Source organism: Onychostoma macrolepis, chromosome 20 (assembly GCF_012432095.1).
Source record: "Onychostoma macrolepis isolate SWU-2019 chromosome 20, ASM1243209v1, whole genome shotgun sequence".
NCBI lineage: Eukaryota > Metazoa > Chordata > Actinopteri > Cypriniformes > Cyprinidae > Onychostoma > Onychostoma macrolepis.
In genome coordinates this window covers 6,102,255-6,126,300 of record NC_081174.1, presented here as the reverse complement: position 1 = coordinate 6,126,300, position 24,046 = coordinate 6,102,255, and the positions used below count along the sequence as shown (strand labels likewise).

Genomic DNA, 24,046 nt, shown 5'->3' with positions numbered 1-24,046 from the left:
CGGCCGGAAGTAGGGATTTAGTTCCACGCAACTACATTACCCAGATTACACCGTCCCTCACCTGCTCATAACATAACTCACAACATGGCACCTGCTGGCGGGGGTGTTGTGCTGGCGGCTCTGTCACTGCTGTACTTATGCGGAGCTATTTTATCCAGCGAGTATTTCTCCACCTTGACTTTTTTCAACAGCGACCTTCACAAGCACGGCTGTAGCTCTCCGGCCGAGTGGGAGGAGTATGCGGCGGACTGCGGTGAGCTTCTGCCACGTCCTGATGTATATAATGTGCATCTGATTCACTCTCTTCCGCTTAACGTTACAGTGACACGAGCTTGACGGGATCATACATGCAGAAACTCAAACCATACAGGAGAAACTCACATAATGTATGCAGCAACTCTAAAAATGCTTGTAGAAACTCATGCAGGTCATGCATGCAAAACTCCGGTGCTTCATGCATGTCCTTCTGATTGCTAAATAAACATGAAGCAAGACATTTTTTATTGGGTCTCACTGAGTTCAAGATTGCTTTTAGCAGATGGAGATGATCTTGGTATTCTTTGAAGTAACTTAAACGAGTGCCATGAAAACACAAATAGCAAGAGTCCACTGTTTTCAATAGTAACAATAACTATAGGAAGTAAATACGGCATTTTTTCAAATACAATTACCATGGTGACTTGGTATTCTGTTTCAGGTTGTGTTTTGATCCAAAGGAGCCTTGAAATACAATCCTAGTAACACATAATGAAAGAACATAATGTACTTACTTAAGTGATCCATAGAGTATAAGAGATTAGGTTATGTTAGGTTACCTTTTATTGGTGGATTGTTTAATAATTTCATGCTTAAGTAATTTGTGACCCTGGACCACAAAACCAGTCACAAGGGTCAATTTTTTTTAAGGGTCATTTTTTTGAAAGCTGAATAAATAAGCTTTCCATCAATGTATGGTTTGTTAGGATCAGACAATATTTGGCCGAGATGCAACTATTTGAAAATCTGTAATCTGAGGGTGCAAAAATAAATATTGAGAAAATAGTATTTAAAGTTGTCCAAATGAAGTTCTTAGCAATGCATATTACTAATCAAAAATTAAGTTTTGATATATTTACGGAAGGAAATTTACAAAATATCTTCATGGAACACGATCTTTACTTAATATCCTGATTTTTGGCATAAAAGAAACATCTATAATTTTGACCCATGCAATGGTATTGTTGGCTATTGCTACAAATATACCTGTGCTACTTATGACTGGTTTTGTGCTCCAGGGTCACATTTCACAGTTTTTGAGCTAATATTACATGACTTTGCATTATGGATACAGATGTATGATGCAATATAAAGACAATTGTATAGATAATAAAAAGCAGAGGAAAAAAGACTATAGTGCAGCTAACTATATAATATTCAAATATTCAAGAAAGCAAAATAAATATTGTTGATATCAAAGGTTGTGCATTTAATCAGACATTCTGATATTTTGGCACAGATTTATCTTTTGCTCAGTAGCAGCTAGCCAAATTACACAAATGTCGATATGGAAAGTTTGTCGGCATCCTTAAAATGATAGTTCACCCAAAAATGAAATTCTGTCATCATTTACTCACCTCCCCTTGTTCCAAGCCTGTATGAGTTTCTTTATTCTGTTGAGCACAAAAGAAGGTATTTAGAACAATGCTGATTCCTAAACAGTTGACGGTAGCCATTTACTTCCATAGTTGTTGTTTTTTCTCCATACTATGGAAGTCAATGGGTACCGTCAACTGCTTGGTTACCAACATTCTTCTCTATATCATCTTTTGTGCTCAACAGAAGAAAGAAACTCATACAGGCTTGAAAAAACATGAGAGTGAGAAAAATATCCCTTTAAAATCCATGTACAAAACTATGCATGGTAAAAACAATCCAGACTGCATCTGATACTATTGAAGAGGATAACATGTTTTACCGTGTAATTTTCTGAGCATTTGATTTGGGTTCTGCAGCAAAGCCAGTCAGAAAGCAGTGATCTAGATGGTGTATTGTTTTGAAAACAACACTCGTTACATTTAGTTCAAGCCAAAGTTATTTGGTTAGCCTTTTATCTGTCACATCCGGTAAATGTTTTTTGGTCCCTCAGAGTCAGCTATCCTGCAGTTGGAGGATCCGGACTGTGAAGAGGGGAGCAACCCGCCCTGCGAGTCCATCTTTTCACTCAATGCAGAGAAAATCCTTGTGAGTTGCATTTGCATTATATTGCACAGTGTTAAATGATTAGTTCAGGCCAAAATGAAAATTCTGTCATTGTTTGTTTACTCTCGTTTTGACTTGCTTTCTTTTGAACACAGAAGTGAACCTTTGAAGAATATTGATTAAGTGACCGGGTTCTGGGGCTGTTAAGCTCTAAAATGACAAAAAGCACCATAAAATGTGCTTTAACGTTGTTGTTTTTTGCAGTTGCAATTTCCAGTCCCCATTCGTTTTAAGTGCATGAAAAAGAGACACTGGTACATTAATGTTTTTTTTTTTCCTTTTGAGTTTTTATTGAAGAAAGAAAGTCATAAAGTGTGTGAGGGTGTGTAAATGATGACAGAATTTTCATTTTCAGGTGAATATTCCTTCAACACCTGTTCTTTAGAACTTATAGCACTGTAAACAGAGTGTCAAACCAAAACCAAAACGCTTCCTATCCAACACGCACACAAAAAAGGTGTTTTTCTCATCCTCTGTAATTATGGGTCTCTTCACATTGTTTTTGCAGCCACTGGTGGGTTGGATTGATTGCTAGAGGTTGACCTACTTCCTGACATGTTTTTCTTTCTGTCACCACAGAATCAGGCAAAGTTGTTTGTCGAACAGCGTCGGTTTCCTTTCGCTGTTGAAAACCAAAATACCAATGAAGAACTTGGTGTGTATCAGCTCATTGTTTTGACTTTGGCAAGTGTGTTTTTTGCGCTTGTCTTTGGTTGATGTGCTCTGCTAACACTGTTTTGTTTTTATTTCAGCCATCGGCTATGTTCTCATTGGAAATGGCCTGTATGATGAAGCTATCAAGCACTTCTCATTACTGCTGCAGGTCAGTTTTGTTGGAACTGAAGTAAACATAATGATACAATGTTTATTTGGTGTTAAAATCAACGTGAAATTAACATTGTCTCCATTTAGCTTCATAATTAAAGTTTTTGGCCTTGTTGTGCATGATTTATTAGTTCCCATTATTCTAAACAATAAAAATATATAAATAAAAAAATTCTGACTTGTTAAAAGCATTCTCATCCTCGCAGAACTTGCACAATTGGTGGCTGACTAAATACTTTTTTGCCCCAATGTATATAAAAAGAAATTAGTGCAGTCAAACTATTAATGGCGATTAATCGCATCCAAAATGAAAGTTTTTATGTACATAATATATGTGTGTGTACTGTGTATATTTATTATGTATATATAAATACACACACATACAGCATATATTTAAGCAAAATGTGTTATATTTGTATATTAAATATATTTATATATAATATAAATATATACATGTACATATTTTCAAAATATGTACTGTATGTGTGTATATTCATATATACATAATAAATATACACAGTACACAAACAAAAACTTTTATTTTGTATGCGATTAATCGTTTGACAGCACTAAAAGAAATAAATAAAAAAAGCTTATTAAAATCCTTTCGCACTACTGTTACTTCTTGTACTGTGTTTTTTTTCTGTTAATTACTCAAATTAGACAGATTATTTTTGTAAATAATATTGCAAAGAATTTCTGACACGGTGTTTCACGTGGAGCAGGGCAGCTCAGAGGAGCCACATTTTGAGGTCACATGGCTGAATCATTTGGTTATCTTGTTGTTTCCTTGTTATTGGACACTTTTCATGATCCACTCAGATTCGGATATAAAGTTGCTTGTATTATTATTGTTGTTTTGCAATGAATATCCTTTATCCACGTTCTAGAAGGTTGTGAAGAACATTGTGTGTAATGTTGAAATATTAGTACATCAGTTGTGTACAGTTAAATTAATATCAACAGAAACACCCTAACTAAGGTTGGGTAGTAGTATTGAACAAGAAGTTGATTGTGTGGTAAAAATGAACTTGTTTAAGCCCTTTTTCACAAAAAAAACTGTCCTCTGTCGCCAGGGAGATCCTGAGCTGGTCAGTGCCATCTATGGACGGGGAATAGCCTACGGCAAAAAGAGTCTGCAGGTCAGTCTTTTGTTTTACACCGCCAGTCAAACTTTGGAATAATTAAGATTTTTTTAAATGTTTTTGAAAGAAGTCTCCTAAGATTAGATTTTTGATTAAAAAAAAAATAGTAAAAACAATTTATAAGAACTTGGAATAAAATTTTTATTCCAGTCTTCGTTGTCACATAATAGAAAGTTTAGGGTAAAAAAACAAACAAACTAGTGCTGTCAAAAGATTAATCGCGATTAATCGCATCCAAAATAAAAAAATTGTTTACATAATATATGTCTGTGTACTGTGTATATTTATTATATATATATATGTATATATAAATACACACTTATACAGTGTATATTTTGAAAATATTTACATGTATTTAAATGTATATATTTATATAATTATATATAAATATATTTAATATAGAAATATAACACATTTTTCTTAAATATATACATGCATGTGTGTGTATTTATATACACATAATAAATATACACAGTACACACACATATATTATGTAAACAAAAACTTATTTTGGATGCGATTAATCGCGATTAATCGTTTGACAGCACTAATAAATATACACACGTGCATGTATATATTTATTTATATGATATATGATGATGTATGTTATATGATATAATTTATATAAATATATACATGTAAATATTTTCAAAATATATGCTGTATGTGTGTGTATTTATATATACATAATACATATGCACAGTAAACACACATATTATGTAAACAAAAACTTTTATTTTGGATGCGATTAATCATTTGACAGCTCTAAAAAAAATATATATATATGTATATATTCAGCAAGGACACATTAAATTGATCAAATATGACAGTAAAAGATTTCTTTAAATAAATGCTGTTCTATTCCTCAAAACAATCCTGAAAAAAGCACCATGGTTTCCACAAAATATGTTAAGCAAGAACTGATATTTGAGCACAAATTAAAACAAATTCACAATATTTCATTTTTACAGCATTTTTAATCAAATAAATGCAGCCTTGGCTAGCATAATAGACTTTGAAAAACATTAAAATATCTTAATTATTCCAAAGTTTTGAATGGTAGTTTGTGTATGTTGGTTTATCAAACACTAGAAATATATGTGCAATTTTAGTCAAAGCTGTACATATAAATGAAGGAATCTCACTCTCTCTGAAGGACATAAAGAACGCAGACTTGGCTCTGTATGAGTTGAGCAGAGTGATCGCCCTGGAGCCCAGCAGACCAGAAGTGTATGAGCAAAGGGCGGAGGTGAGGAGCAAGGCACTGACATCCTTCAAAAAAAAAAAAAAAAAGTGTTTCACTGCTAATTAAGACTGTTTATTAGGTGTTTAGTGGTAATAATGAAGCGTGTGATTTCAGATTCTGTCTCCTCTGGGCCGCATCAGTGAAGCTCTGTCTGATCTGACTAAAGCCATACAGCTGCAGCCTTCAGCCCGACTCTACAGACACAGAGGAACGCTGCTCTTCATATCAGAGGTACACACACGACACGGCCGTCTTATCTGTCAGGATGCACTTTGATTTGGACTTGAATAGATTGTAAAAGTGTAGATCTATTATAGATCACTTTATATAATGTCCAGAGCGGACAGAGAGCGCTGGATCTGTCTGGGTACAGAGTCCAGAAACTTCATGTTTGTCAGCTTTAGCACAAGTGAAGATATTTATTGTTATCCAGTTGAACAATAACTTGATTGATGCATTATAAATACTACAGCGTGTCCAGTTGGTGATGCACATTGTAAGAGCGTATCCCCCCCATTCATTTATTTCATATATTTCATTTATTTGTGTTTATTGGATTTATGATAGCAAACTATCTACATATAATTGTGCCTGACACGTTGTTTGGGGGGGTTGTGGGGAGGGGGTTTTACAAAACATTTAATTGTCTGTAAATGGAATGTTTTGTTTGCCCACTGAAGAAAAAAAAAGTATGAATCATAAAAAAAAAAATACTACAGCGTGATATAAAAAGAGATAAGTGAGTTTTTAATTGTAGGGGTCATATCATGAATAATCAATTTTATCCTATGAGATAAGGGTTTATTGTGCTATGAAACAGTTATTAAGGTGCAGTCACTTTTACTGTTGATCTGCTAAGTTTTATGGGTGAAATCCAGGCGTTTAAAGAAGAATCCATGCGATTGGGAATTTTGCATAAGGGTGAAATATTTCTCCACACAGATTTACTGCATTTAAAAACAGAAAGCTGCTTGGTGTGAGCTGTGCAGTGTGCCTCATACATCTCTACACTATTGACAATAGAAAATGAAACTTTTTTTAACTGCTAATGTGACTTCCCTGTTAGTTTTCCTTTAACATTTTTGACCCTCCAAAGAAAACTGGCTGTTGTTGCTACTGAACTTTGAGACTTTAGTCTTAATTAATTTTACAAAACTTTTGTTGGACTAATGAAATTTTTGACTTGCTCTGTTCCTGTCATATTTCAATTCATATTCCAGCTTATGAATTGGAAAAAGAGCCCATTGTTGATAGTAGAAATAAACAAGAAGATAATCATTTATAGTGCAGGTTTTTAATGTATACAGTCAATTATGGCTTGTTAATTATTCTGTTATTTGACATATTATATTATTAAAGGAATATACACTACTGTTCAAACTAAGATTTGGAGTCGGTAAGATTATTATTATTATTATTTTTAAGTATAAATGTCACCATGGCTGCATTTATTTTATCAAAATACAGTAAAAACAGTAATATTGGGAAAAATATTATTACAATTTAAAACTACTATTTTCTATTTTAATATATTTTATATTTTTCAGCATCATTACTCCTGTCTTCAGTGTCACATGAGCATTAAATCAGCATATTAGAATGATTTATGAAGAATCAAGAAACTATTATCACTGTTGGAAATAGTTGTTTTGTGTTATATTTTGTGGAAACTGTGATACATTTTTACTATTAATGTACATTTCTTAAATTTCTTAAAACTCCAAACTTTCGAAAAATGTTGTTTTAATTGCTTAAGATTTTACAATATTTACAGATACCTTATTTTCTCTCATTGTCTTTCAGGATTATATGGCAGCCATGGAGGATTTCCAGCAGTCTTTAGAGCTGAAGAAGAACCAGCCCATCGCTATGCTCTATAAAGGCCTGACTTTCTTCCACAGGGGCCTCCTTAAGGTAAATTAAAAAAAATCACAGATGTGTTACTTTTGTATAAGTGAAAACCAATCCAGAATGCCCTGGTTAAAGAAACTTATGTAGTTCAGATGTAAGAATTGGACTAAAACCAGCAGAAAGTTTAATGTTTAAAGAGGTTTACCATTTTACACGTTTTACAATAGACTATATTTACTGTAACTGTCTACTAAAATGACGTTTTCTGCATGCAGGAGGCTATAGAGGTGTTTAAAGAAGCTCTCAAATTGAAGTCAGACTTCATAGATGCATATAAAAGCTTGGGTCAGGCTTACAGGTGAGTTGCTACTGACTCATGATGATTTTAACAGTCAGTTTTTTCAGATGTTTCTCTACATACAATTGTTTGTGTGTGTGTGTGTGTTCAGGGAGTTGGGTGATTTTGAGAATGCTATGGAGAGCTTCCAGAAAGCTCTCTTACTGGATCAGAACCACATCCAATCTCTCCAGCTCAGAGGAATGATGCTGTACCATCACGGCAGCCTGCAGGAGGCCATCGGCAACTTTAAGGTAAATCTAATTTAATTTACTTTAAATCTTAAATTAAAGTAAATTTAAGGTAAGATGTGTGTGTCCCAAATGGTGTTGTGTTTATCTCTTTATTGCCAGTAGTAATCCTTAAAAACAACATGAAGTAAAGTAGATTTGAAGTAGACTGTTTACTTAATGTAATGAATGTAAATATCATAACACAACACGTTCCGATCAAAACAATTCTTGATAGATAAAATCAAATCCCACTGTACATTATTTCCCAGTAAACAGTCAGTTTTAATGGGAAGTATATTGTAGTAAAATTAATAAGAATACAGAATAATTAAAACCAGTTTTTATAAGCTTGAACAAAATGACAAGATTCACATTTATGATTTTTAAAATCGTTTTAGAATTCCTTGAACCATAGGCTTGTAAGCAAATAATTATTTTATTTGTTTATTTGTTTAAGTGATATTTCAAAGTGAGGGACAACTCAAAATTATTTTATTTTGTAATTGACAATATATGCTGCTAGTAGAGTTTACCCAGAAATGAAACTTCTGTACTCACCCTTTTGTCGTTCAAAACCCACAAGACTTTTGTCCATTTTTGAAACACAAAGGACATTTTTAATGCAACCTGAGAGATTTCTGTTCCTCCATCACAATGTGCATTGCACCAAAACTTTGATGTTTCAAAAGGTTCATAAAGACATCGTAAAAGTAATCCATATGTATTAAATGTAATTTAGGTTTTTATTTACGTATAAACATTTACTATCCCACATATATAGATCACATTGAATATGGTAAACTGAAGCTTAAAGCACTTGTTTGCCACGTAAGAACCAATAAGTTAAGTTCTGGCAGAAAATTGTTTCAATTGTGTTTCGGAAGCCAAACAAAAGGCTTATGGGTTTGCAACAATATAAGGATGCGTAAACTACAGAATTGTAATTTTTGGGTGAGCTTTCCCTTTAAGTTCTTTCTACAAACTCTGATTGTTTGTTTAAATGGATTCACTTATGTGGGACTATATTTGCTGTCTCTATTGAAGATCAAGTAGACTTTTTTTCAGTCAAGATGACCTGTGTAGAGTAGTGCAACTCCAAAGTCCTTCTTTACCATATCAATAACTTTGATTTGTTTTTGTTTCTTTTGTTTTTTTAAAGTCACTTATACATGATTGTTTTTCTTTCAACACAGTATTTTTCATTTTTTCCATATAAACTTTTTTTTTTTTTTTAAACTCATTTTTGAGTTGTCCTGGTCAGATGATGGATTCGTGTCGTCTGCTGTCGTGAGCTCAGAGTCCTGTGGTTGTTTGTTTCAGTAGTGTTTTATCATGTTTTTCAGAGATGTCTGCAGTTGGAGCCATATAATGAAGTGTGTCAGTACATGAAGGGTCTCAGTCACGTGGCCATGGGCCAGTTCTATGAGGGCATTAAAGCTCAGACTAAAGTCATGCTCAACGACCCTCTCTTGGGACAGAAAGCCAGCTCTGAGTATCTCAAAGTCAAATATCTGAGAGGTGAGAAATTACATCTGTATAATAATCTTCATTAGGTCATTAACAAACATTACATAATCACTAGTTCTTATTAGCTTCAGTATCTGTGTTAGCCCGATAGATAGTGTTATCTTGTGACATAAACCAGCAAATTTAACAACCGCAGTTTCATAAATCTTACCGTAGAAAAAATATCGGCCCACGAATGTAAATAAAATCACATTGGTTCCGCTCCATTCTTATTGTTGAGCCCTGTTAATAGAGGTGTAAATATTTGTTGTAATTTCAGATCATTATTAAATAATGTGATGCATCAACCTGGTTCAGATTAAAGTAATAAAAAAAAAAAAATTAGTACAAAAGTAATTAGTGCTGTCAAACGATTAATCGCATCCAAAATAAAAGTTTTTGTTTACATAATATGAGTGTGTACTGTGTATATTTATTATGTGTATATATATAAATACAAACACATGCATGTATATATTTAAGAAAAATATGTTGTCTATATATTAAATATATTTATATATAATATAATAATATAAATATATAAATGTATATACATATACATGTAAATCTTTTCAAAATATATACCAGATGCGTGTGTATTTATATATATATATATATATATATATATATATATATATATACATATATTATGTAAACAAAAACGTTAATTTTGAATGCGATTAATCACGATTAATCGCTTGACAGCACTAAAAGTAATATTGTGAAAAATTATTACAATTTCAAATACATTTTATTTATTTAAATATATAAATCACTTTAGTAAATTGATCCTTCTGAAATCATTCTAATATGCTGATTTGACTCTCAAGAAACATTTTTTATTATTATCTGTATTAAAAACAGTTGTGCGGCTTCAGATTTTCATGGAAACCATGATGTTTCCTTTTGTTGATGATCCTTGATGTTCAAAATCACAGCATTTACTTGGAAAAAGAAAAATTCCCCAAACATTTGAGCAGTACTGTGTGTGTGTGTATATTTGTAGTATAGTAATTATATACATATAGTAATTATATTACATGAAAAATAGAATTATAATCAATTTGATTTCACCCCTTTAGTAAAAGGTATGAAGTATTTAGATAATGATTTGGAGTTGAAATCCGCCTCTGTTTCTCTCTCTCATGTGATAGAATACTCCCGTTATTTACACTCTCATCTGGATGTACCGGTTGCGGAGTATAATGTTGATCAGGATTTGCCTGGAAACTTTAAAAACCACTGGGCAAAAAATCTTCCCTTCCTCATCGAGGATTATGAAGAACAGCCTGGACTTCAGCCTCATATTAAGTGAGTTTAGATGCAAACTGAATCTTTTGTGTTTTGGGGAATCACATCAAATTGTTATGTATAAATAATGAGATAATTAGTATGGTTTTGCATGTCATAACTTTCTTTTATTCCCTGCTTGTTTGTGATTGTAGAGATGTTCTACCTCAGAACTTTGACAGTTACTCTGCTGAAGTTCAGAAGCTGATCTGTACAGCGGATCACCTCGGCGCGCTGATGCAGTACGACACGTTAGGCTTCTTACCAAACCTCAGAATACACAGAGGTCAGAGCTCTTTAAAAGCACTAAATAATAAAAGCATACTTTTAAAAAAAGAATGAAGTTTAAATTATTAAATAATAAAAAATATATCAATAACACATGGTGTAAAAAAGAACATAGACACTTGAAGACATATCAGTGTAATTTTACTTATGTTTTTACATATAATTTTGCTCATTTTTTGTTTTTTACCATTTTTTTTTTTTTTAAAATATTTGAGATCAGAACTCTTTAAAATCGCTAAATAATAGTGATTAAAATATAAATATAGAAAAGTTTAAATGACTAAATAAAGAAAAATATTAAATTGTGGTGCAGCCTTCAAATTAAATTTGATAACACCACCTTGAATGCATAAATAATCATTAGTTTTTAAATATAATTTTTGTTTTATATAGCAAATATAATGAATTATTAATTTATAAATATCAAGTTTTTTAGGAGTTGCACCACAGGACATTTTTTTGTAATGTCATTAAAAAGTCAAAAGCTATTATATCATTTTCTGCATGTTGATTGGACCACAAGTGTTTGTTCATAATAAGTAATAAGCCGTTATTTTACTTCTTTTTAAGTTAATTTTATTGTTAAATTTTTTCATCTTAGAAATAACAATAAAATCCTATGCCTACTTAAAATGGTTTTCATTTTTTATTTAAATAATATCATTTTTATGAGAACTTTTTTCTTCGTTATGATATCAAAATAGTTCCATTTTTGACTTTGTTTCCAAAAAATATTAAAATGAATTGTAATTAAAAAATAAAAAGCATGCTTATCATAGAAGAGGTGCATTCAAGTCGTGATATTTATGAATTGCATTTTTAATGTTGTCTTGTGTTTTTGTTGTGTGTTTTGTGTAGCGATGGGCTTGGCCACCATAGAGGTGATGCAGGCCATGCAGCGCACCTGGAGTAACTCGAAGGTTCGAGTCAACGGAAAGACCAGACAGCTGCAGTGGAGAGACATGTTTGACATCGCAGTGAAATGGAGAAGGTCAGATTCCAGCCAGTGTGCCTGAGCTCTTCTCACGGCTCTGTGGAGGGTGTTACCAGGGCTTGATGATTGATCTTTGCTGGTGTGTATGTGTGTGTGTGTGTGTGTGTGTTCATGGGCGTGAGCAGGATTGCAGATCCAGACCAGCCTGTGCTGTGGTTGGATCAGATGCCTGCCAGGAGTCTTAGCAGAGGATTTAACAACCACATTAACCTCATCAGGTGCTGTATCTGCCCTCGACCTGTCATCTGCCCTGTAAAGCGGCCAGTCCTAATCGCTTAAGAACTTTGTTTGACTTTTAAAGGCCGTTCGCACCAAGGAGGATAACTAGAACCATGAAGTTTTTATTTATTTTTATTATTATTTATTTATTGATTTACAATACAACAAAAACAAACAAACAAACAAAACGGCATCAGAGTATACGAATATAGACACACATATCAAATCCAATTTGTGTAAGCAAATTAAAACTGAAATAGAATGACAGCACATGAATGGTCAGTGTGATAACAATGGATGTTAAGTTGTATAGGCACGAGTCAAAGGGTTCATAGGTTCAAAAAAATGTTTCAGGTCTCTAAGAAAATGTGGGTTTTATTTTTTTAAACTGTATGTTAAATATTCCATATGCAGTGTGTCGTTTATGATATTTTTAAATAGTTCAAATGTTGGAGGGTGTTCCTTTTTCCAGTTTAATAGAATACAATTCTTAGATACATAAGAAATCAAACCTACCCTTTTAATGAATAAATGGTCTGATATCTCATTTAAACCCACCCCAAAAATATATATTAAAGGAGTCTTTGTGTACACCAGTGATGGGAATAACAGCGTTATAAATAAACGGCGTTACTAACGGCGTTATTTTTCGGTAACGAGTAATCTAACGAATTACTGTTTCCCCCGTTACAATGCCGTTACCGTTACTGACAATAAAATGTGGCGTTACTATACTATATTATTAGAATTTAATTTTTCAGTTCATCTGAATGGATGCGCAGTGTAGCTGTATTTGACGTACCATAAACTCTAGTGTGAAGGCGCACGGCTCGCCGTCGCTTTCTCTCACAAACACGCGCGCACAGAAAGATACAGAGCACGAGAGTCTTTCATAAAATGTGGAATTGACGCGCTACATGTAAACGATATTCTTTGTTGTATTTTCCTGTCAAAATAACGGAGTTCCTTTGGAATTCTTCAGCTTTTAAGAACTGCCGGTTTCTCTGGTAGTGGGCGGAGCTAATGCTCAAACGACAATCTCATTGGCTGGCGCTCACCTATTATCCTCCCTGTTTTGATTTCAGCAAATCAATTCGAGCGAACGCAGACAACGTGATTAATATTCATGAACCCAGCAGCTCATTAATCCTTAGTGCGTTTTATATTGATGACAAATATGCATTCATACTTGGTTATTCTAATTACTAAAGTTCTATCATCATATAATATTAAATTATCATAATATTATATTATAATGCTTGACTGACTGATACTAAGTGTCAGTAGATAAATAGTGTAGATTAATGTACAATGTTTTATAATAATAATTTATTATTTTTAGTGTCCATTTCATTAATTTAACATATTTAATATTGGGGGTATCCAAAGTTATTTGACATTTGAACATTTTTTTTTAAAGTAACGCAATAGTTACTTTCCCTGGTAATTAGTTACTTTTATAATGATGTAACTCAGTTACTAACTCAGTTACTATTTGTGAGAAGTAACTAGTAACTATAACTAATTACTTTTTTAAAGTAACGTGCCCAACACTGGTGTACACTATCCCAAAACTCCTTTCGTTTTTCGCAGTTCCAAAAAAATTTCATAATGGTGCGAACCATGAAGTTTTAATGATTATTTCATTTCTTCACGACCACAACTTTAACTGAAGGAACAATATTGTTGTAAATTTTGTGGAAAAAAGAGAAGCTTTAAAGGCACCCTGTGGTTTTCCATCAAAATGTAAGTTAGTTGGATGAAAGTTAAAGAAATTAAGACAGCCGTAGATATTATTATTATTATTATAATTTTAAAGTTGTAATGTAGAATAAAATTATTACATTTTATATTATTTATATATTTTCTATTTTTATTATATGTATTTTTTTTCTTTGAAACATTACAATAGTAATATTTCTTATTTAGTTTTTATTTGTAAATATTTGTAATTTTTATATTATTATTATTTGTAGTAGTAGTAGTAGTAATATGAATATTGATATTATTTTATAGCTATATTGATGTATAATCACAATTTATGTAGCCTCACAAACAAGCAAAGAAAACCTTGATTTTTATTTATTTATTTATTTTCTCCGTGCAGCCCTACAGTGTGCTCTCAATGAAAAAAGATCTTACTAATATTGTATATGCTAATATTGGTATCATTAATGACTATACAGAGAAGATGCAGCCAATTTCACACCTCAAGCGTGAGCAGAGTATGAATAGTTTTACTTCCTATTAGAATACTTTCTGATTGAAACACTGAAGTAAGCAGTTTCAGTAAACTGCTTTGAAACCACACGTCTTGTGAAAAGCGCTTCGACGCTGCTGCTTTTGTTGTGAAGACACAGGTGTCAAACTCAAGGTCTTTGGGCCAATTCTGGCCTGTCGCCTCATTTCATGTGTCCTACGAGCTCATTTTTGAAACGTGCAAGTGAAATGTCTGATTTAGTGCTTTTCTTGTAAACATTAACACTTTGATGGATACAAGCACACTAGTATGTTTATAGCGATCAGCTGCTACACTCACATCAAACCGCTCGCATCCTACATCGCTCAGCGTTAGTCATATTTCACAGTTATTAAGGGTTTTTAACGCATAATGTTTATTTTAGGTTCCTGGAATTGAGCTTGAGACCTCAGTTCTAATCTGTCAACATTGGTGCCATAAGATATGTGCTGCTCACACTTGTGGTGTGAAAGACTTAAAACTATTGCTATGGTTGTTTTATAGTTTTTTCATTATTTTTTCTGTTTCACAGAGGCCAGATCATTAATATCAGATATCTGGAGTATTTCAGTAGTATTCTCAGCTTTGTGAAGGAAAGAATACTGGTTTATCATGGGTAAGTCTCTCTGTGTGTGTGTGTGTGTGTGTGTGTTTGTTTTATTTATTTTGGGAGGCAGAATTTTTGTAAAATATACTGACAAAAGCTTAACACAATTGTTTATTAGTTCTTTCATTTACTCATTTAAAGGTGCACTAAGCGATTTTTGAAAAACGCTTTTGACCACAGCGTCGGACCCAGTCCCAAAGCACACTTGTAGCCAATCAGCAGTAAGGGGGCGTGTCTTGTACTGATAGAGAGAAAAGAGCACTCTATTTGAGTGCACAGGACGGATATCGGCAGATTGACTATAGGTAGAGAAAATATCAGAGAAACAAAACATTAAAAAGAAAGGTTACGATCAGGCAAGAGGTAGGAGCAGCTTTCCAGCGGTGGAGAGAAACTCAACGGCTCAAATCGTACGCCGAGGTTGCGTTGTTTCTTTTTGAAAGGCGAGTTACGTTTATTTTGCTTCGTTTCACACAACTTATCCGTGTTGGCTTTTGTTTGAATATGCTTGTGTCTTTGCTTGTTTCCGCGATTGTCGTTGCCATGGTTGCGTAGGTATGTGTGGGGCGGAAATTTCAAAATAAGGGCGAGGTCCTGTTGGGGTATGGACGTGTTTGTTTTGATGCTTTCAAATATCAACAACGTTTGGCAAAAATCACTTAGTGCAGCTTTAATAACACGCACCTCATTAATTCACAACTCTCATTCATTTATCCACAAAATTACCAAACAGAATATTTTCAACATTGATAATAATAATAATAATAAATGTTTCTTGAGCATCAAATTAGCATATTAGAATGATTTCTGAAGGATCGTGTAACACTGAAGACTGGAGTAATGATGCTGAAAATTCAGCTTTTATCACAGGAATAAAAATATTAAAATAGACAACAATTATTTTACATTGTAATAATATTTCACAATATTACCGTTTTTACTGTATTTTTGAATGCAAGAAGAGTGGGATACATGTACAAATAATAAATTGCATGAAATCCTTCCAGAAATTTCAAACAGATTTTTAATCTCTTTTAAAACTAGATTTGATCAAGTGGTATTTACCAGACGTCGCATAGGTCATACAAGACTGACTCGTGCATTTTTGCTTAAAGGTGAAGACCGTACTCAATGCATGTTCTGCGAGATTCCCTTTTCTGTCAAACATATTTTATTGGACTGTCCCGCTTTTAATGCATGTAGAAAACTCACTTAAAGAGTTATTTAGTATAGTTTTGACAGAAAAAGTTTTAGAATTTGTATCATATGTTAATGTAAAACATCTTGTGTAATGTAACTTGTGTTTGTTTGTTTGCTGTTTTTTATTGTATTTGTTATACTTGTATTTTTTGGAATCATTTTTGCAATGAAAATAGCCCAAGATGCTGACATGGCATTAAATAAAAAATATGGTACTACTGTATTTTTGATCAAATAAATGCAGCCTAGGTCAGCACAAGTGACTTTATTCAAAAACATAACAAAAATCTTAGTTTCCAAACTTTTAAATAGTAGCGTACATTTTATTTTATACCCTGTACGTTCAGTCAAACACTTCACCATTCAGTTCTAAGTTCGTTTATTCATTTATTAATTCATTCATTATTTTCTTCAAACACCTTAATTTTTTTTATTTATTTGCTTCATTAATGCATGCATTCACTCACTCACTCACATACTGTTTATTTTTTATTCGTTGTCCATTTATTAATTCATTTGAATAATTTTCATGCACGTGTTTTTTTCTCCATCAGGGCGTATAACCCGAGGGGGCTTCAGGAAGTAAAGCAGGCTCTGGAAAATGTGAATAAAGTGGAGGATCTGCTTCCCATCATGAAGGTAACATGAGCATTAAACATGACAAACAGTGGAGTTTTATAGCTGTTTATCAGTCATTTTAATCATTTAATTATCTTTATTAATCATTAACTGGATAATTTGTGTGCTGAATGAAATGAAGTGATCTTTCTGGTTGGACAAGGTCAGTGACTGTTTTTAGGTCTAGAAGCATCCTTCTCACCCAAAAAGTTTACTAGTATTTAATGTCTGAGATTGTTTCCAGTTTTTCTTTCTTTTTTTTTTTTTTTTTTATATATTAGTGCAATAATTATTAAGGCTCAAGAGACATTTACTATTATTATTAGTACTGGGTAATGATTAATCACATCCAAAATAAAAGTTTTTATGTACATAATATATGTGTGTGTGTGTACTGTGTATATTTATTATGTGTATTATATATACAAAGACACGCACATACAGTGTATATTTAGAAATATTTGCATGTATTTATATGTATATATTTATATTTATATTCATATAATTTATATTATATATAAATATATTTAATATATAAATATTTCCTATTTTTCTTAAATATATACGTGCATGTGTGTGTATTTACGTATACATAATAAATATACACAGCACACACACACATTATGTACATAAAAACTTTTATTTTGGATGCGATTAATCGCGATTCATCGTTGCCCAGCAGTAATTATTATCAATGTTGAAAACTTATATACTAATATTTTATTTTTCTGAATTTTTACTTCGGGATTCATTTATACAAGTTGAAAAGATGAGCAGTTATTTGCAATAGAAATCTTTTGTAGCATTATAAGTGTCTTTACTGTCATTTTTGATCAATTAAATGTGTTATTGGTGTTTTCAAAGTATTGTTATCTTTTAATCTTTTAAATAGTATTGTATCATGGTTTTTACAAAACATTTGAGCAGCTAAAACTGTAAACGTTATTTGTAAACTAAAACTGTAACAATATTATATCAGAATTTTCAACATAATAAAAATAAATGTTTCAGCAAATCAGCATATTAGAATGATTTCTGAAGGATCACGTGACACTGGAGTAATGATGCTGAAAATTCAGCTTTGATCACAGGAATAAATTACATTAAAATAGAAAATTGTATTAATATTTCAAAATATTACTGTCTTTACTGTAAATTATTCAAATAAATGCAACCTTGGTACAAGGACAAGAGACTTCTTTCAGAGAAAAAAATTTAAATAAAATGAATTATTCCAAACTTTTTACCCTGTAGTGTGTACAGTATATACTGCATAAATAATGCCATTATGAATTTTTATGATTTTATTTCAGTCTTCCTTTCTTGGACACACCATTCATATATTTCATATGATAATCAAAATTATGTTCACAGAGAACAATAATGAGTGTTAATCATAGAAACAACAAACACCCTCAACACATGACAGTTATGAGTGTGCGTAATCTAGGATTAGGTCAGATCGTGAGTTATGATATGAAAAGCTGATGAGAGAGTCTTTGATAAACACATGGGCAGTGATTGCTAATCTTTTTATTTGCTGGCTCATAATTATGCTTGACATCTAACACTTGGCATTTGTGTTTATTAATGGACATATTTATTAAAAATATGCATGTTCTCACAAACCGCATGAAGAAAGTTTCAGAGTTTCTCTGATGTGCTTCTGTGTTTTTTTTAATATCTGAAGCAGTTCAACAGTAAAACCAGAGACGGCTTCACGGTTAACTCTAAAGTGCCCAGTATGAAGGATCCTGGGAAAGAATACGACGGATTCACAATCACCATCACCGGAGATCGGTGAGAATTAAACTAGTCTGAAATATTATGCCTTCACAGTTCATGCTCTTTGGTGTGTTTTCAGTTTATGGGATGAAGCTGGCCATGTTTTTAATTCTCACAGCTTCCATATGCAGGTGTGTGAAGGGCTTTCTGGAGGTGAAGATGATTAATATGATGATTAATTTGGTGCTTTAGAGAACAGATTCTGTCTTTCAGACACACTTAATCGCACACAGTTATGAGAGGTTTGTGTGCCTGGTTATTATCTATATAGCTGTATGTGTTTCATGATATCTAACAGGCTTTTCCACACTGTTTTTCTAAAAAATAAACACAAGCAAGTATGCACCAGAAACCACTATAATGATAGATAATAATATGTTATATTATTTACTTGCATATATTTGTACAGGAAAATTTAAATATATTTTAAAAAGCCACGTGGAGTTTTGGTGGCCAAAGCGGTCGGGTAATGATTGTAGGTCAATGCAACAAGTTTGTGTCACCCACTTGAACCCATTATGAATTGAAAATTCACAGAAGAACAGTGTAGTAAATATTACTGCAATTAGCTATAAAAACTTTGTTGTGATATGTTGAGACCTTAAATATTATAGAAGCCCATTTTCACCACCGAATAAAAAATAAAACAAGGTAATTGCAATTTTTTTTATCTCACAATTCTGATTTTTTTTCTCGCGATTATATAAAATTGCCAGTTTATATTTCGCATTTCTGATTTTATAACTTGCAATTGCGTGTGTTGCAATAATCTCGCAATTTAGAATTTATTTCTCTGAGTTGCGAGTTTACATCTCGCAGTTCTGACTTTTTTGTACAATTGCGAGTTTATATGTCAGAATTGCGAGGTGTAAACTCACAATTGGGAGAAAAAAGTCAGAATTGTGAGAGAAAAAGGTCGTAATTACCTTTTTTTTTTTTTAATTCAGTGGCGGAAATAGGCTTCCATAAAATATCCAACTAAACTAAATTAAACAATGTTAACTAAACTTATAATTTTAAATCAAGCACAAACAATTACTTTAAGTTGAAACAACTCATTATTACTTGTTCTTTTAAGTTGTGATAAATAATCGCATTTTAATCTACATAAACGAATCCGCTTAAGTAATAAAGTAGTCAGCTGTACCATTTTAGTTTTTACATGTTTCGTTGCGCAAACAATGTATAAAGGCTGTTTAGCACGTCTTTTTTTATTACGTGATTATAGTTTCGAGCCTTATTCTGTGTTATGCTAATGATTTTGTTGTTTGTGTGCTAGAGTGGGGAACATGCTGTTTTCAGTAGAGACTCAGACCACAGATGAGAGGACGCAGCAGTATCAGTCAGAAATTGAAGCGATCTATAAAGATCTCACTGCCAAAGGCAAAGCCCTGATGCTCTCCACTGAACTCGGGGTAAGATTAACATCTGTCTGTCTCTGCTGAACATCGATTTCACAATCTCCTCTGTCTCCTGCTGAACCTGTAGTGTGACTGCTGGCGTGTGTTCATTAGTCACGTCTCTTGAAGCAAATAAATTCAGCGTCTCGTAAACGGTTCTGGAATCTGCACCTGTCTGACCTGTTACACAGAGAATCATGGGAGATCTGTGACCTGTGTGTCTGGTCTCTCACACACACACACACACACATGCAGAGACCCACATACACTGTTACACCCAGATGTCTTTGCCTGTATCTTTATATTATTGCACAGAGCAGCACACAACATTTGAATTTCATGAACAAAAACTAAGGCTTAGTGCATTCATTTAGTGTGATTAATTAATCTGTGCATAGTTTCCATAAAACATTTTTAAACCACTGATACAATGATATAACAGCACTTTACATACAATTTTTTATAAGAATCTAAAAAATGTAAATAAACATTAGAATATATTTCTGTTATTTTTTTTTTTTTTATATATATAATATTAGAATGATTTCTGAAGAATCATGTGACACTGAAGACTGGAGTAATGATTCTGAAAATGCAGCTTTATTTCACAGGAATAATGCATTTTAATATATTTTCAAATAAAAAGATTCTATTTTAAACAATGTCATGGTTAATTCATTCATAAAGTTTCAATTTATATTATTCAATATTAAAATCGATCAGCCAGTTAATCAGCCTGTTTTCCCAATATAGTTATCAGTTTCTGCAAAATCCACAATTTTGCACATTTATAATTTCAATAAATGTTTGGTAAATCTTTCTGCACTCATTGCACTGTAAGTTGCTGTGGATAAAAGCATCTGCCAAATGCATAAATGACATATATAAAGCAAATATAAACATAAAATATAAAGTTATCTTGCTTACCACCATCAAATCCTTATGAATATTTGGAACCATCGGTCCTCCAATTTAATAACTATAGAACACAGTCAGAGAGTAACAAAGCAAGAAGAAAAATAAATAAATAAACATACAACCTTAATATGTTTACTCTCTCTGTCTTTGTAGGACGCAGATGCTGTGTGTAATTTAATTCTTTCTCTGGTGTATTACTTCTGTAACCTCATGCCACTGTCCAGAGGCTCCAGGTAAGAAAACAAAAAATGGTAAATAGGTGGTTGCTAAGGTTTTAGGAAGTTGAATTAGTACTTTATGCATAATCAGTAAAAAATGGCATTAAAAAGGGTAATTGCTTTTATTAGTTTAGTAAAGTTTATTTCTTCAATCCATGTCATCAGCTGTTAATATTGACATGTATACTTTTTAAATGGATTAAATAGAATGAGAAAAATGATTGCATGTTTAGAAATACTATTTAAAATCCCTGTTTTACATTTAAAGGATAGCTCACCCAAAAATGAAAAGTCTGTCATTACTCACCCTCATGTTGTCCCAAACCCATAAGTTCATCTTTTAAAATAAGATATTTTTGATGGAATCTGAGAGCTCTCTGACCCTCCATAGACAGCAAGGATCCTAACATGATCAACGCACAGAAATGTAGCAAATATACAGCGTCATTTTAATAAAAATAAAACAAAAATAACGACTTTATTCAACAATTCGTCCATTCTCCCCATTTTGGAGATTATCACATAAGTAAACAACATATGCACGTATGTGCGCCGATACGCTGTTTACATTGTTTACGCTTTGGTTTGAATGTAAACAGCGTATCGGCGTACATACGTGCATATGTTGTTTACTTATGTGATAATCTCCAAAATGGGGAGAATGGACGAATTGTTGAATAAAGTCGTTATTTTTGTTTTCTTTGCACAGAGGAAGTATTCTCGTAGCTTCGTACAATTACGGTTGAACCACTGATGTCACATGGATTATTTTACTGATGTCCTTGCTACGTTTCTGGACCGTGATTGTGTGAGGACCCTTGCTGTCTATGGGAGGGTCGGAGAGCTCTCGGAATTCATCAAAAAATCTCTTAATTTGTGTTCCGAAGATGAACGAAGCTCTTACGGGTTTGGAACGACATGAGGATGAGTAATTAATGACAGAATTTTCATTTTTGGGTGAACTATCCCTTTAAGTGGAAAGTTTCGAACCATATTATTCATTTAAAGAACTATTGGCCAGTTAATTGGTTATTGGCCTTTCCCTCCTTAGTTATTAGTATCTGTAAAATCTACTGTTGTTGATAAAAAAGTATTTCAAAATGTATGAATTTATAATTTGGTTGTTTTGAACTATATTTTAAAAAGTGAATTTAATAATTGCACATTTGTCTTTTTTAACACTCCTCTTAAGATTTCCGCATATATAGTGTCAGTTTCTTGAACATACCGATTAAGCAACATTAAGTTTTCAGCGACGGCAGAACCGTGTTTAATTTGTGTTTCTTGAACTTTTTTAAAATCGCTGTTGTTCTTTCAGTGTTGTGGCATACTCTGTGGTGATGGGAGCTCTGATGGCCAGCGGGAAGGAGGTGCTGGGCCGAATCCCATCTGGAAAGGTAACATCAATGATTCAACGAGACACATGACCCTTTATAAGTATCTATTGTAATACTTTACTCTTTCTGGTTGGTCTACCAGCTGTTTGATTTCGAGGCCATGACTACAGCCAGCCCTGATCGCTTCAGTAAGACCGTCAAGAGCTGGATGAACTTAAAGAGGTACAACTTTAATGTATCGAGTGCTTGTTTTGAGTCCTAGGCAAGCATCCTGATCACTGTTACGAATGCTCATATACGGAAACCACGAACACTTTCTTCTTTCTCTCTCTGTAACTAGTTTGCCGAGTTGGTACCAGAACCTTCCATCGGTTTCAGAGACGTTCCAGTTAACGAGGACCATGATTGAAGTTCTAAACACAGACTCGTCTTCGCACTGTCCCAAAAAATCCTGAACTTGAAATACCATCAATATATTCAAAACACAAAGGACCGTCTCTACTCAGGGCATCTTTGCACGCAGTCCTCACTTTTACATGTTTTTTACATATCGAATCTCAGAACAAATTCTCTTTGATTTTAGCTTTTATATTTCCACAAATATGGAGAAGAGAGTTGATTCTCTATTCAAATTTTAAATTAAATATAAATTTGGGTTGCCCTTTATTATGTCATTAAAGTTCAGCAATTGCAAGCGTAATCTGAGTTGGGGGAAAAAAACAGCAGGAAATGTAGCAGAATATAGTTGAAAATCTTTATTAAGTTATTATTCATCAGTTGCTTTTCATGAATCTTTTTGGTTTTATAATCAAAGCAGTGACTTGTTGCAGAGATGTCCTTTGAAGAGTTTATTAAGCAATATTCTGCAGTTCTTTTTGAATACTTGAACACAGTGGGGAAATATGTTTGGAAAGGTTTTTATTTGTTTGAAAGACAGAAGTTGGTAATATTGCCATGTTCACTGTCCACACTGGCTTCTTTATAAGTTTTGTTGTCTCTATTTAATGGCTCAACTGAATAATGTGCGATGCTCATGTGACCTTAAACACTGGGAACAGTTGCGCCTCGATCTGTAGTTGACTTAAAGCAAAAAAGTCTTATTTCGTTAATCTTATACATCTTTGACTTTATTTTATCTTCTTAACGGACCATTTTAAGTAGGTTTTCAGTTTTATTCTTCGTGTCATGGTTGGTGCTTTTTGACAAAGACTTATTTCCATTATTTTCCTGTGAAAAAAAATAAGAAAAACAGTGACTTTTTTTCCATGAGAGAAAATAAAGGTGGGTTCTTTAACGCACAAAAAAAAAACTTTGAAAGTGGAAAATCTGTGACTTTATTTGCTGGAACAGCCACAGTCAATAAAAGCATTTGAATGAAACCACTGTTGTTGTATTTAATCCCCTTTTGATCTCCTTTTTTTGTGGACCAAAATTAAAAAATATAGAAATAAATGTCGCATTATATTTTCACTTTTACTATATTTACTAAACAGGATGGACAAGACGGCTTGTAGTATGCAGTACTTCAGTGAGCCACTAGATGGCTACTTCA

General features: G+C 32.8%; 1 protein-coding gene across 1 annotated transcript; it reads left to right on the top strand.

Moving 5' to 3' along the window:
* Positions 1–56: 56 nt before the first annotated feature.
* ttc13 (tetratricopeptide repeat domain 13) lies at positions 57–23,867 on the top strand. The gene is made up of 23 exons (XM_058756257.1): positions 57–253; positions 2,126–2,220; positions 2,818–2,893; positions 2,991–3,061; positions 4,140–4,205; positions 5,365–5,457; positions 5,569–5,685; positions 7,258–7,368; positions 7,581–7,663; positions 7,755–7,896; positions 9,219–9,393; positions 10,536–10,692; positions 10,827–10,957; positions 11,818–11,950; positions 12,079–12,171; positions 14,944–15,027; positions 16,773–16,857; positions 18,527–18,636; positions 19,901–20,036; positions 21,093–21,172; positions 22,476–22,554; positions 22,637–22,716; positions 22,835–23,867. Exons 1-23 carry the CDS (start codon positions 85–87, stop codon positions 22,947–22,949), a joined length of 2,481 nt encoding a protein of 826 aa, XP_058612240.1. The 5' UTR covers positions 57–84; the 3' UTR covers positions 22,950–23,867.
* Positions 23,868–24,046: the final 179 nt, after the last annotated feature.

Excerpts from the sequence above, each read along its gene's own strand:
- ttc13 (XM_058756257.1), top strand. The coding sequence starts at position 85 with ATGGCACCTGCTGGCGGGGGTGTTGTGCTGGCGGCTCTGTCACTGCTG. Across the intron at positions 4,206-5,364 it reads ACGGCAAAAAGAGTCTGCAG|GACATAAAGAACGCAGACTT; the intron begins GTCAGTCTTTTG and ends CTCTCTCTGAAG. Across the intron at positions 22,717-22,834 it reads AGCTGGATGAACTTAAAGAG|TTTGCCGAGTTGGTACCAGA; the intron begins GTACAACTTTAA and ends CTCTGTAACTAG.